At 55.8% G+C, this 13635-nt stretch overlaps 1 protein-coding gene across 1 annotated transcript in view; it reads left to right on the top strand.

Moving 5' to 3' along the window:
* The first annotated feature begins 250 nt into the window (after positions 1–250).
* Positions 251–13635, top strand: part of RBPMS2 (RNA binding protein, mRNA processing factor 2) — a 29644-nt gene continuing 16259 nt past the window's right edge. The window contains exons 1-2 of the mRNA XM_082322456.1: positions 251–579; positions 13260–13337. Coding sequence (XP_082178582.1) covers positions 520–579; positions 13260–13337 — 138 coding nt within the window. The 5' untranslated portion in view covers positions 251–519. The remainder of the gene's footprint in view (positions 580–13259; positions 13338–13635) is intronic.

Raw genomic sequence — 13635 nt, 5'->3', positions numbered from 1 at the left:
GAAAGTCGAAGCCCGAAAGTTCATCGAAGTTGAGAAAGTTTTTCGTGGAAAGGAGGGAAAAAAAATTAAAATAACTCGAGCCCAACAACAACAAAAAAAAGCCCCGCGCCCCCCCCGGGGGGGGGGGCGGGCCGGGCCGGGATTGGCGGCGGGCGGCCCGGGGGCGGCCCCGGGCGGGCGGGGCGGGGGCGGGCGGGTCCCAGCCCCGCTGCTCGGTGCGCGGCGGCGGCGGCACCGGGAGCGGCGGCGGGGGCTGGGGCGCGTCGGCCCCGCAGCTGCGGCTCGTTGGGCTCCGCTCGGCCCCGCTACCCCCGGCCCGGCCCTTAACAGCGGCGCGGTCCCGGGCCGCCGCATGTGAGCCGGGAGGGCAGAGCCGCCCCGCACCGCTCCCGCGCACCAGCACCGCACCGGCATCACACCGGCACCCCGCTCCCGGCCCGGCCCGGCCCGGCCCGGCCCCGCGGAGCTCCGGAGCAGCCGGCAACACTCCCCCGTCCCCCCCTATCCCGGCACCCCACCATGAGCAACCTCAACAAGGACACCGAGCACACCAACGGCAGCGGCAACGTCGAGGAAGAGGTGGGAACCGGGGACGGGGCGCGGCGGGACTGGAGGACTGGGGCTTCGGGGAACCGGGGATGGGGCGTCGGGGATGGGGGGACCTGCGATGGAGCACGGAGGTGTCGGGGAACCGGGGACAGAGCGCGGCACCGTGGTCGGGGAACCGAGGACACGGCGTCGGGGCTGAACCCCTGGGTCGTCGGGGGACAAGGTGTCGGGGCCGCCCCGGGCTGGGGAGCCGAGGCCGGGAGGTGGGAGCCGTAGTACGGAGGTGTCGGGGAGCCGGGGCTGGAGCAGCCCGGGCAGGGCGCCGGGAGCGGCTCTCGGGGCTGGAGCCTCACGGGCCGTCCCGGGGAGGGGGCAGGGGCTGGATCGGGGCTGGGCCGGGCGAGCTCCAGTTGCCGACTGGGAGCCCTTGTCAGCCTAGTGTCCCTGTAGCCCCGCGGGGCAGGGGACTGGTAGGTCCCTGCAACCCCCAGCCTAGCCAGTGCCTGTGGGCACGGTGTCCTGTCCCCAAGCCCCTGTGGCTGGAGAGCACCAGGCTCCTGCGTCCAGGCAACGCCCTGCCCACGTCGGCTGCTAGGGACACACTTGGACCACGGTGGTGGAGACCTTGCTCTGCTCCCCATGTGCTGGCAGCCTGGTTTGGGCTGGAGGGCTGTGAGCCGCCCTGCCAGCAGTCCCCTTGCCCTGGATGGCTATTGCAAGCTAGAGCCTGGATGCTGCTGGACTCTGTGCTGGGAGGGCTTGCAAGGGTTGCATATCCGTAGCCACATGCCACAGCCAAGCATGCAGCCCTGCACGTTTGCCCTCTGGCTGTTGGAACCACTGGCTGGGTGGTAGTATTGCCGCTAGCGCGGCGCCTATCTCGTCACACCCCTTGAGCAGGCGTTGGCGTAGTGGTTCACCAGCTGCCCTCCATCTTGGAGAGGGTGCTGGAAAATGCTTGGACTTGATAGCATTTTGCTGCAGTCCTCCGTGCCTGGCCCTTGGGACCAGGGAGGTGTTCTGCCCCCTCCCCTCGCTCTCCTCCAGCACGCCGTGCGCTCGCGCCGCCGCAACATGGCGCCTGGCTTGCTCCACCACCCACCGGGGCTGGACCGTCCCTGTGCACCAGCTGTCTTGGGGCCATTGCACCCGCTGGTCTTCAACTCTGGTGTGGGGGGACCTGGGTAATGGGGTGGAATGGATTGACAGACAGTGGCCGTAGCATTTCTCTCCCCTGCGCAGAGCAGGGCTTAGGTGATGTGATGTGGATGTGATGCTGCTGGTGACATGTCCCAGCCTCACTGGGTGGCACTGGTGTGGGTGGGTAGAGAGACAGAGCACCTGGCGCCCTGTGCCGCTTCCCTGGTGCGGGGAGGCTTGGTACTAGGGGGTTTTGCAGGCTGTGCACGCATGCGCAGAAGACTCAATGCGGCTCCTTGATCCAATTATTCACTGGCCTGCAAAGCTCCCTGAGGTTGATGCCGTTTGGTGCATCCCAGCAGTGTTTCTCCAGCTGGGCTGGTGCCTTGTGGGTGGTGGCCGGGTGAGCTCTTGGTGCTGGGGCAGAGCCGGCCTGTTCCCTGCTGCTGGGTGGTAGTTTGGAGAAGTGGGTGCTAGAAGCTATTGCATTTCAGGAGCCTGGAAATCCTAGCCCTTTGGGGAGGCTAGTCCTCCCCAAAGTGAGGCTTGGTGGCTGGGAAACCAAGTTAAAGATTGTATCCCTGGTGAACAGGGCAGGGGTTGAACAGAAGCGGCCCCTGCTCTCTGTTGTGTTGCCTCTGGGTATGTGTGGGGAGGGGGACGGTCCAGTCCGCCCTGCTAGATGGTCTGTAGCCTCTCTGGGTGCATTTGTCACCCTGCACCCAGGGGTGCAGCAAAGGACTGACCGCCCTGGAGGTGCCTGAGGATGCTTGGGACGTGGTGGGCTGGGACTGGTGGGGGGGTGTCCCCATACCTGGTGGGGTTGCTGTTGGAAAGCCCTCTCTCCACCAGGATCCATCACAAATGGTGCTGTGGGTGATGAGCTGCTGGTTGGGCTCCATGGTGGCCACTCTGAGCCTGCGGGAGCCCTCTGAGCGCTTGTTTTTCCTGTACGTCCTCCTGGCTGACCAGGAGCCATTCCTTGCTGCAGAAGAAGCTAATGGTGGCACAAGCAGTGACCTTGTGTTCAGGGTCCTGGCATGGTCTGGGGGGCTTAATCCCACATCCTACCCAAATTCTTGCCCAGAGCTCCCCTTGATACAGAGTGATAAATACATTTAGTGCAAAGTCGAATCTTTCCATCCCAACATACACAGGAGGGTGTGCTGGAATATTTTCCCACACTGTGTGGATAACGCTGCCAGATCCTGGTGCTGCAGACGCTCCTCCATTTCCCCCCTTGCGAGCCTCCTTCGCCATCTCCCTGAGCGCTTGCAGAAGGGTGCCGTGCGCCCCAGATAAGGCGGGACGAAGCTCCCAAATTCAGCCTTTCCCTTTATCTTATCTGCAAGCCCCTGGATCTCGCAGCCCCTTCCTGCCCGGTGACATGCGGAGGACAGGAATGCCTCTCGCTCCTCTCGAGGTCGTTAACGGGAATGTTAAACAAACAGGGCCTAATGTCAGTCCCTGCTGTTCCTCACCAGACACCTCCCCAAACTCAATCCCTCCCCACTTGCTGCTATCTTCTGTTTAGTTTTCCAGGCAGCTGCCAATCTGTGTGACAGCATATATCCCAGTGCTCCGGAGGGGTAGTGCGGGACAGGCAGATGCCTAGGTGCTACACACCCCTGTTGCAGGCAGAGCTTTTTCCGGCAGCTGGAGGAGCTTGCTTGCTTACCATGGACGCTGCATGTTGTGTTTGTGGCCATATTGCAATAAGGATCCTGTGTGTTCACCCTGCTGTCTTGAGTGTCTGATGCAGAAGTGTTGCTTCTACTCTGGAAGTTCATCCTTGCTCTCCCAGGAGGTCACTGGAAAGTCCGTGGGGAGCAAGGGGAATCTGGAGCTGTCTGTTTAGGTGCCCAAAGCAGGCGGCTGAAGTCTGTGGTTATCCCATGTGTCCTCTTGGCCCCTTCCCTCTGAATGATGGAGTGGCTAGTCTCAAGGGCCTGCTTGCAGCTCTGTGGGTGGTGGCTGCTACTGTTGTGGTAGAACTCGGACATCGTGGACTGGTGAACACGGAAAGCATCAAATATGAGGTTGTGCTGGGTGGGCAGAGCCTGGATGAGGAACAGGGGAAGCTACCTTGCTAAGCTCTGCTAGGAGAGGATCATCTTCCCTGTTGGTCCATGGCAAGGCTGCAGTATTACCCATTAGAGTCAGAAAATGCCCTGTTAGGGGAGGCAGAAGGCTTTCAGCTCCCAGACAGCCTCCTTGGTAGCAAGTACTTCACCCCTGGCCTTTCTTAGCTGTTGCACACTGGGATTGCCAGAACCACCTGAGAATGCCACTGGTGAGTGAGTGGCCTGTGTTACGTGCTGGATGTCTGTAGCACTTCATGGAGTGGTGCCAGGCATCTCTTGATTTCTGTAATCTCTGCTTGAGTGGACCTAGATACCTCTTGCATGCATGGATTCTAGCTCTCTGACTTGAAACAAATAAGGTTAATATAATTTCTGAAGTCAAATGACTCTGATGCTGCTCTTTGCTACAAAAAACTTGAGGGTGTAGTAGCTATGGTCACCACTTGCTAATCTTGTGCTTGGTCTGTCTGAACCTGGATGGTGCTTCAGAGCTGTTTTCATGCATCATAGAAGTCCTCTCAATGTTAGATGCAGCTTTCTGTTAGTGACAGATTGTTGGCTGAGCAAATAACCCTGAAGTCACCATGCACACAGAGGTTCTGGGAACTGGTGTGTTCCCAGACCTCCTCTTGGTCTATCAATGAATTGCTCTTACTGGGGAAGCGATGTTGGAATGCCCCTGTTATCTGCTCATGTCCTGGTGCCTCTGTAAATACCCTGTAAAGGAGCTTTCTTCTCCTTTCTTGCTCTTTCAAGTCTAAGTTTCTTAGACATGAGTCTAAGTTGCTTTGAGCATCAGTTTCCCAACTAGTCCCCATGATGGGGTAACTGTTTGTTTTTCCTCCTGCTACCTGGCTGTGTAGCTGGTCTAGTAAATGAGACCCAGCTTCAGAAATGAGTCTTCATCCTTGGCTAATCTGAGGAGTTGCTGAGCAGAGCTTTCCCTACTTGGCCTCAAAATGAAGGGGTTTCTGGTGGTGCCTGCAGACGTTATGAAGGGCCGAACCCAAAGGCTCCCTTGCTAGCACAGGACTCTGCTTTCCTCTCACTAAAGTAGGAAGGATGCCTTTGGAGATGTCTGGAAGGTAGCTAAAAGTGGTTCAGGCTTTGCTGTCCTTCCTCATGCCTCTGATAGAGGAACTGGCACTGTGGGAAGTCAAGTATGACTCTTGCTGGAGCTGGCACAGGCGGTTTTGGAGCCAAAAGCTTTTTTGGGCTTATTGGTCTTGGCTATGCCAAGTCATGAAGACTTTGCTACTTCATTCATGGAGCAATGCTTCTGCCTGTCGTGGACCTCTGAGTGCCCGAAGCTTGAAGCCTCACCAGGGCATGTGTGGAAGCACAGTGGTCAGCACCTCACCTACAGTGCTCAGCACCTTCTCTCCAGGAGTACCAGGCACTAGCTGGGACCCAGAAGCCTTCTCAGATCTGGAGGTGAGCAGTCTCAAAAGTGTGCTCCCAGCTATGCCTGTACATCACAGGCCATGTGTGGAGCAGGAGCCTTCTGCAGCAGCAGCCACCATTACATGAGGATGGCTCACGTGGCAGAGGCTGGAAGTGGAAAGAATTCATTTGTGCTTTAAAAGACCTGTGTGCCACATGGGATGGCTGAAACTGAATTCCTCCTGTGTGCCCAGCGCTGTGAAGTTGGACCTGGTGAGAGAGCAGGGCAGTGGGACGCAGCCCCAGCACTGGAGCTGCTGAACCTGGGCCATACTGAGGTGTGTCAGTGTAGCTGTGATCCTGAGCCAGCCCAGCATGTCTGGTGAGGAGGGACCCTGGGGCAGGCAGTGATACCAGCACCATGAGGAGATGCGTACTAGGTGACCCTGCCCTGGGCATGGCAGAAGTGGATGCTGCAGGCTTGGCAAGGCCACTTTGACCACTGCACCATAGGGTCATGGCGTGGTTGAGAGGCTGCCTGTCCTAGGGCCTGCTGTCTTCCTCAGTTCCGCCCCAACAGAGAGGGGTGTTGTGATGCTTTGGATGATGGCTGGATGGCAGGTGAGTGTGGAGGTAGAGGCTTACACAAGGTCTAGGCTCTTCTTGGTATGTCTGGGGTGGTGAGGCTTTCTTTGGCCCCAGGGCTCACCCACTGGCTCTTGCTTGGAGATGGGAGCAGGGATGGTGCTGAGGCTTGCTCTGTCTATCTGTCTAGTGAACATCATCTTCTGCACCTAGTCCTGTGGACAGGGACAAGATGTTGACCTCTTCTGTGTGCCCTATGGGAAGGAAAAGTCTCAAGCCCAACTGGCCAGTTGTTATCCTGTGATAGGGTCGGGTGGCAGACCATAGATATGAGATCCTGACTCCAGCCAGCCCAGTGGCTGCTGGGGTGGGTTTCTCTAGAGGACAGTTGCATGGGACTGCATGTGCCGGCCTTGCACATTGCTCTCCTTGATCACTGAGCCCAAGCTTATCTGGCCACAGGCTGTGGTTGCTGGAAACCCAAGGACCCAGTGGGGCAGTCTTACCCATGTGGAGGATCTCCAGCCCTGCTGCATAGCCCAGAAGAGGCTATGGAAATGTCGCACCTCCTAGTTTGGGATGGTACATTCCCTCCTGTGCTGTGAAGGATGTGGTGATGGGCTCTTGCATTAGTGTGGGGCTGGATCTTTGTACATGGTTGTGTGTCAGAAGCTGTTGGCCTAGGGATGTGTGTCCCTCCCATCTGCTTTCAAGTGCAGGAGGCCAGTGTCTGTCTGAAAGTGTGACTCCCCTGGGTCATCTACAGCAGTGGCTTGAAGTGCAGAGCAAGCTATGGACTTGGAGAGAGCACCCAGCTCCTCTGGGAGGTACTGGAGGAGGGAAGGAAGCTTCACCTCCCAGGGTTTCCCTTCCTGCAGTAGGATGACAGTGGGGAGCTGGCTGGGACATAACCTGTTTCTAGTGGGGGCCTTAAAGCTTGGGCTGTGCGTCATATCCATTCTTGCTATGCACTCTGCCCTGCTGCCCAGGCTCTCCTTCTGGGCTGGTGGTCTTACCTCTGCCTTGCCCTCTATTTTGTACAGGCTGGGTGCCTGCCTGGGGTCTTATGGGGAGAGTGCCCTGTGGTGCAAAGGGAGATCAGGGCATGATGCTGGTTAGGGTTGGCATTTCTGGTCCATTTTTGGGTAGCACGGCCCCTCCCCACTGCCTAGTGGCGCTGTCTTGCCAAGAGCTGGACTGATGCAATGGTGGCTTAGTCCTGTGGGTGCTTGTCATCCTACTGGTGTCCGCAAAGGTCTCCCTGCGATTAGGGTGACACTCAGTAACTACTGTCAACAGCGGAGAGCTGCTGCAAACTTTCAGCTCACCATCACTTGGGTTTTGTGGAAGACTTGCTTGCTGTTGGGCTGTGGAGATACCAGGCATGCTCCATGGGGCTGTGGCATGGCCATTAGTGTGCTGTCCCAAATCAGGTTGATTTGGGAAGAGATTCATTTGCCTCTCTGGATGTGTCCTGGCTCTGTGGGCAGAGGGGGCATATGACTGAAAAGTGCCCAGGAATCACCTTGTGGTGGGGTGAAGCAGACACAGCTGTAGTTGCTTAAGGACTTCAGGTGAGAATGTACCTTGTGAGGGTCCTGCATCCAGACCAGTGTCTTCTGCTCAGGGCAGAGGCTGGCAGGAACTTGCCTCACCTTTGTGTCTTCTGCTGGGAGAACAAATGCTTGGGTGAGGGTAGGAGGAGCTGGTCTGCATCAGGTTTACCTGGTGTGAGAGCTGTCCCTGTGGGTAAGGTCCATGGCTCCAGCTGATGGTGAAAGGTGTCTGTAGGTCCCTGAACATCAGAGGGTGGCAGATGTGCCGCTGGGTCTCTGGAGCCAGGGGCTTAGTGCAGTGGGCTGGGGAGTGCAAGCATGGATGTGAGTGTCCTTCAGAATGTTTGCTGTGATACTTGTGTGTGTCTCCTCTAGCTTAGCAGACCTCTCAACAAGGTGGAAGGCTGCGACAGTATCCTGAGGATGCTCAACCAGCATCTCCCTGAGCTGGGGAACTGCCCAGTTTGGATAGTAATCTCTTGGGAGCTGTGGAGCTGGCCTCCCCAAATATTTCAACAGCTTTGAACCCCTGCTGTGGCCCAAGCACCCCTGGGTGCCATCCTTTCCATGAGATCCCGCAGAGACACAGGGGATGGGACTTGATAGTGGGGAGCAGAGGGGAGTCTCCATTGCAGAGCTGCACCAGTGGCACTTCCTCTGCCAGGGCCATGGACTATTCTTGGGTGCTGCCCTGTTGTGCCCGGCCTTATCAGCTCCCATGTGCTTCCTGCTCCCCCAGGCAGGGGCTGGTGCCTCTCCCTGCTTCCCCCTCACTCAAACGCCTTCCTGCCCTGACCGCAGGGGTGGCTGAGCCCCGTTGACATCCCCCTGCCTGACATGGAGGAAGAGCAGTGCTGGGGAGGGGCTGATCCAGCTATAAGCAGTGTCACATGTGAAATGCCCCAAGCCTTGGGTACAAAATGCTTGTGCACTTGGGCTTCCTTGTGGTCAGCCTGCCTCCCCTCTGGGTGAGCAGGATGTTGGTCCTTGGGTACCTTTTGTGCAAAAGGCTGACTTCAGAGGGAAATGCCCGAAGCCCTCCTTGCTTCAAGTGCTGGGGAAGGTTCAAGGCCCTCTTCCCCTCTGGAGATGGGTGAACACTTTCTGGTGTGTGTGGGATGCCCTGCGGCTGTGGCTGCTCAGGGCTTCCTGGCTGGAGCAGCTCCTGGTCTGATCCTGCACTGGGGCTCAGTGCTACCCTGCCTGCTGGCCCCATGAGCTGCCTGAGAATGTCAGAGTTCTGCCAGTGTTGGAATTGCAAGCAGGCAGCCAGCTCTTGCAGCCTCTCTGCTGTTGAGCCCTGCTGGTGGGGGGGAAACTGAGGCACCAAGCAGTGAAGGAGCCTGTTAGCAAGCCCCTTCCCCTTGGGAGGCATGCTCCATGGTGCTCAGGCTCCCCTGCTTTCCTGCTGAGCTGTCCCTAGCACAGATCAGCTGTCTCTCTCCCCATTTTCCCCTCCCCTGTGTTTCCTGGGAGTTTGTGCTGAGGAGCAAAACTGCCTAGGGCTGGGTCCACCCAGTGCAGTGGCAGGAACCCTGCAGCCCCATGTCCCATATGGGGCAGTGAGATGAGGGTACTGTCCCATTTTTAAGCCCTGCAGCTGAGCTCCTGAGCATTTCCTTCCCTGCAGCCCTGTTTTGCAAGCTCGCTTCCCCACCTTTTGCTGCTGTGCCTTATAAGTCCTGGCTCCCAGGGTAGCCGGCAGCCTCACTGCATTCCAGCAGCCTTGCGTCAAGTGGCCCTAGCTGCATCATGGTGGCTAGGGCTGGGGCTCTGTGTACCCCCTGCGGCTCTGCTGGTGGCCCTGGGTGCCTGAGAGGCACCCCACTGGGATGCTCTCTCGCAGGAAGAGCTCTAGCCTGTGTGCCTGAGCTGCTGGGATCTCAGGGTGGCTGCCTGGAGTGGGGACTGCCTTTGGGATGCTGTGGCAGAGCTTGTCCCTGTCTTAAGCAGGATGGTGCGGGGCTCCCTTCTGCTGGTGGCATAGGAAGAAGGCTTGGTGGCCATATTGGTGTGAACGAGTGGGTCATGGCTTGTCTCCAGGAAAAAATGACATGTAGCTGGGGGTGGCTTCCTGAAGAGGGGGGGATGACCAGTGGCATGGTGTAGATGAGGCACTAGAGCATGTTCCTACTGTAGCTGTCCTCAGATGTCTCTTAACCACTGGTGGTAAAGGCTTGTGTGCTCCAGGTGCTGGGATCATGGCCCCAGGACCCAGCCAGCTTTGGGGAGCTGGAGTGGCCATAGCTGTGCAAAAGCAGGGCTGTGGGTAATGCAGCTAAAGGGCTGATCTTGCAGAAGGGGAGGGTCAGCCTCTTTGGCTTCTGGGAGGATTTGAAGCAGTCTCTTAGCAAAGGTCCAGCACTGGAGACCTACCAGAGCAGCCTTGCTGGAGGTGGGTACTCGATGTCTTTGCATCTAACATTTCTGATGTAACTTGACCCTTGCTGGGCTGCAGGGCAGCGTCTAGTTGTAGTTCTGTTTGGGACTCCCTTTCAAGAGCTCTTCTTTAAAAGCAGACATGGCCAGGAGATGTGGATGTAAGACCCATGCTGACCTCCTGGCAGTGCTGGAGCTGTGGTAGGAAGAGGCAGGTGTTGCTGTTTGGCTTCTTGAAAGTCTTGGTGCTAAGTACCTGGCTGTGCTCGCACTAGGTGTGTGTCTCTCTTGGAAGACACAGCTGTGTAAGGACTGCTTTAGAGCCACCAAGGACTTGAACACTAAATGGGTTTGTCCTTGTCCCTCCCTCCTCCTATGTGGGAAGCTATGCTGGGATCCTTCCACTCTAAGAGATGGCCTAGATGGTCTTGTCCTTCCTGGCACAAATCCTGTTTTCCATGGCTCTCCACCTCTGCTGGGTGTTTGGACTGGGGACATCCCCAGATGGGGCAGGGACAGGGAAGGGAACGTGTTTTCTGCAGGGCCTCCAGCAGTGTGACCCCACTGGGCTGTCCTAGGTGAGAGATGCTCCCTGCCCTGCTTCTCTGTGAGGAGCATTCCCTGCCCTGAATAAATTGGGTTCACTTTCCCCTTACTCTTTTCTGGATTCCTTATGGATGTGTTGAATTGCAGAGATCTTGGAAAACCAACCACTTGGTCTCATTGCTTCTAACAAGCTCTGAGACCTTCCTTAGTCTGTCTTGAGACCCTTGAGAAAACCTTGTTTGAAGATGTTAGCTGGTGGCATTTGGGATTGCCCAGGCTTTCTTTGGGGCGATGCCAGCCCTTGATGGGTACTGTGGGTTGGCTGAGGTCCCCTTTCCAGTGCTGTGTAAGGTGACAGACTGGACCTGGAAGCCAAGGGAAACTTTTGGCTTGCAAGAGAAGTCTCTTGCTCCTGTCCTTGGCAGCAACTTATGGGGATGGCATTAGGAGCTTGTTACCTCTGACAAAGAGCTTTCCTAGGCACCTGTGTTGCTCTGTTCAGGCTGTTGTAAGGGCTCTGAGTAGCTGACTTCCCCTTCCCTGGGCAACTGTGCATCTTCCATTCTGTCACGTCTGTCGCAAGGACTTACTGAGCGACGCATCACCGGACCATTTAGAGACCCAACAGGGATGCAGATTTCTATCTGCTTGGAAGAAACATCCATGCTGGGGTCTGAGCACACTCAGATCCTGAAATATTGAAAAGGGATGGTGCTTTCACATGGCTGAGGCACATGTGTGCCACCACACTCTGCACAGTCCTCCCCTGCAAGAGATGGCTGTGCATCTTCTGGGAATGCACTGCAGGCACTCCATGTAGCTCATGCTGAAGTGCAAGCACCAAAGTCTTCGAGGCAGCCAGCAAGCTGAGAGAGAGTGCCATTGCCTGCTCTGTCTGGGCATGAGGTGGCCCTGGCGTGATGCACTGAAGCATCACATGAGGGGCTGGGCTGGGTAGGGAGAATGTAGGACTGAGCCTGGGCACGGAAAGTATTTCTGGAGTGCTCCAGATAGCATCCTGCTTACTCAGACAGGGCAGAGCAAAAGCTGGGGTGTGTGGTAGGGCCATCCATACTACGGGATCAGGGAAAGGGATAGGAAGGCTGCCAGCGTTGGAGGGAAGGATGCTCAGTGGTTGCATTCTGCAGCAGTCTTGAGATGTGTCAGGCTGTGTGGAGAAGGGGTCTGCATGTTAATGGGGGGTGGTAGCAGCCTACTGGGGCGTTCACCAGGTGGTGGCAGTCCTTAGTCTCAGTGTGCATGGAGAGCAAGTAGGGCAGAGGACCCCAAGGCTTTCATGATCACTGTCCATCCTGGAGGGCTTAAGCTGCCCCCTGAGTTGATGTGAAGGGTATCTCTCTGCCTTGGCAGGACTTTCTTGAGCACAGGAGCTCAAGAGGTGTGCGTGTTCTCCTGTAAATAGGAGAAACTTCCTTGCTTGGAGGAGTCTGAATCTGGCTGCTGCCGAAGAGTTACAGGGTGCAGAGGCTCTCCTGCATGCTCCTGTATTTTCAGGTGGCTGCTGTCTCCAGCCTGGGAGCAGGGCAAGTGTTTACTGCTTGCTTTGGTGGCAAAAGAGGTTTAATGAGGTGTCAATACAAACTACTTTGTCTGGAGAAGGGTAAATGGCTGAGCAAAAACTAAAATGTGGGAGCAAAGTGCTTCTGCCCTGCAAATGTAATGGAGTCACTCCAGACTAGAAACAGGCCAGGAGATGGCCTCTGGCTTAGGGCTCCTGGTCCTGCTGCACGTTTTGCAGCTCAAAAGCATCTGGCATGGTTTGGTGCCATTCTGAGCATTTGGGCACCAGTGCTGTCCCATGACCTTCTTGTGGCTTGTTTGGGACTGGCTTGGTGAGTGGCATCCCCACACAATGAAAAGCAAGGAACACAGAGCTCCATCTCATTCCTGTAGTCTTCTGTCTTCCCTTGCCTTTCTGTCAGTGCTGGCTGAGCTGTGCTTCTCGTCTCCTGGTCCTTGTTAATGATGACTAGTGTCTTGGTGACCTCTGTTGTGCATAACTTCCCTTTGCAGCTCTGTGCTGATTTACAAGAAGCCTTGGCAGCTTCATCATGCTGCTTCCTATGGAGATAGATTGCTGGCTGACATCTCCCAGTGCAGGGAGAAGGTGGCCATGATGGTCTGACTGTTGAGCAGAGTTCTTCCAGGCCATGAGCCTTCACCACTGTTTCTTCTTCCTGGCTATTCATGTGAACTATTATAGATAAATTCAACAGACTATCTGTTGAAATATTCCTCTGGTACTGTATTTTTGCTTATACATGCTGGTGCATTTGGACTTAGTATAAGACTTCTACAGCTTGGAAGGAGCAGCAGCCTGCATAGACCTGGTGCAGCACAGCTGGCTTTTGGCTGGGCACAATAGAACAAACACTGTAAGAGCTGGTTTGGGAGCAACTTCTGAAGGGTCTGATGTGTGTTGGTGAAGAAGATGGGATGGACCCAAAAATCATCCTCCCAATGATGTTCTGGGGCTTTTGCGGAAGTCAAAAGATGTGAGTATAGCAGTGAGGTATTTTTCAAAATTGAAGGCTGTCTTTGAATCAGTGGCTGAAGTGCCAGGATAGGCTAAGGAAAGGAGACCTAGTGTATGATCTGTAAAAAGAGCTAGAGAGACAACTGTGGTTTGTACTGGTTTCTTCTGGACCTTTGATATGTGTCAAACTGTGTTAGTGCTTTTGGCAGTGTATGGTCTTCTAGTCTTTTCAAGTTTTAGTTATCAAAGTCCAGTCAGACTGTGGGGCTGGTGTCCATGCCCTAATCAACTCAATCAGACTATTCTGTTAGAGACTGAATTTTTGTAAAGGTCTAAATCCTTTGTTGCAGGGAGGAAAGAACTGGGTGTATTTTATCCTGGACAATGCCCCTCTAATGTAGGGAAGGGTTAGTGCCTGCAAGGCCACCTTTGGTGCAAGGTGTCCTACTCTTACTGCACCTAGCTTCTGAACTGTGCTCTGTACTCCTGCTTTGGTACTAAGCATCTCCTTTCAGTAGACCTCATTGACCTCTCTCCTAGGTACGGACGCTGTTTGTCAGTGGCCTTCCTGTGGATATCAAGCCCAGAGAGCTCTACCTACTATTCCGACCATTCAAGGTAAGGTGGTCTTCAAATTTGGTCTTTGGTGGGAAAGATGCTGTCTTGTGGCCAACCTTGCAGCAAAGATCTCTGTCGGAGGGGAAGCAAGGATGAAGTGGGAAGGCAGGCTTTCTGTGAAAGCTTGGGGAACCTCGTATGAAACCAGCATGGTATCCCATGGCTTGTGCTCAGCTGGGTAACTTCCCCTGGAGCCTGTTGTTGAAATCATGCTGTCTTCAAGCTCAATGAAGGCTGCTTGGTCAGCCCTACTGCCCAACTGGACCAGCCCTTCCTTGAGGATGTGTCCTGATCCCTC

Source organism: Platalea leucorodia (genome assembly GCF_965183815.1).
Source record: "Platalea leucorodia genome assembly, chromosome: 9".
In the NCBI taxonomy this organism is placed as follows: domain Eukaryota; kingdom Metazoa; phylum Chordata; class Aves; order Pelecaniformes; family Threskiornithidae; genus Platalea; species Platalea leucorodia.
The sequence above is the reverse complement of the archived record's forward strand: the minus strand, read 5'-3'. Positions and strand labels throughout refer to the sequence as shown.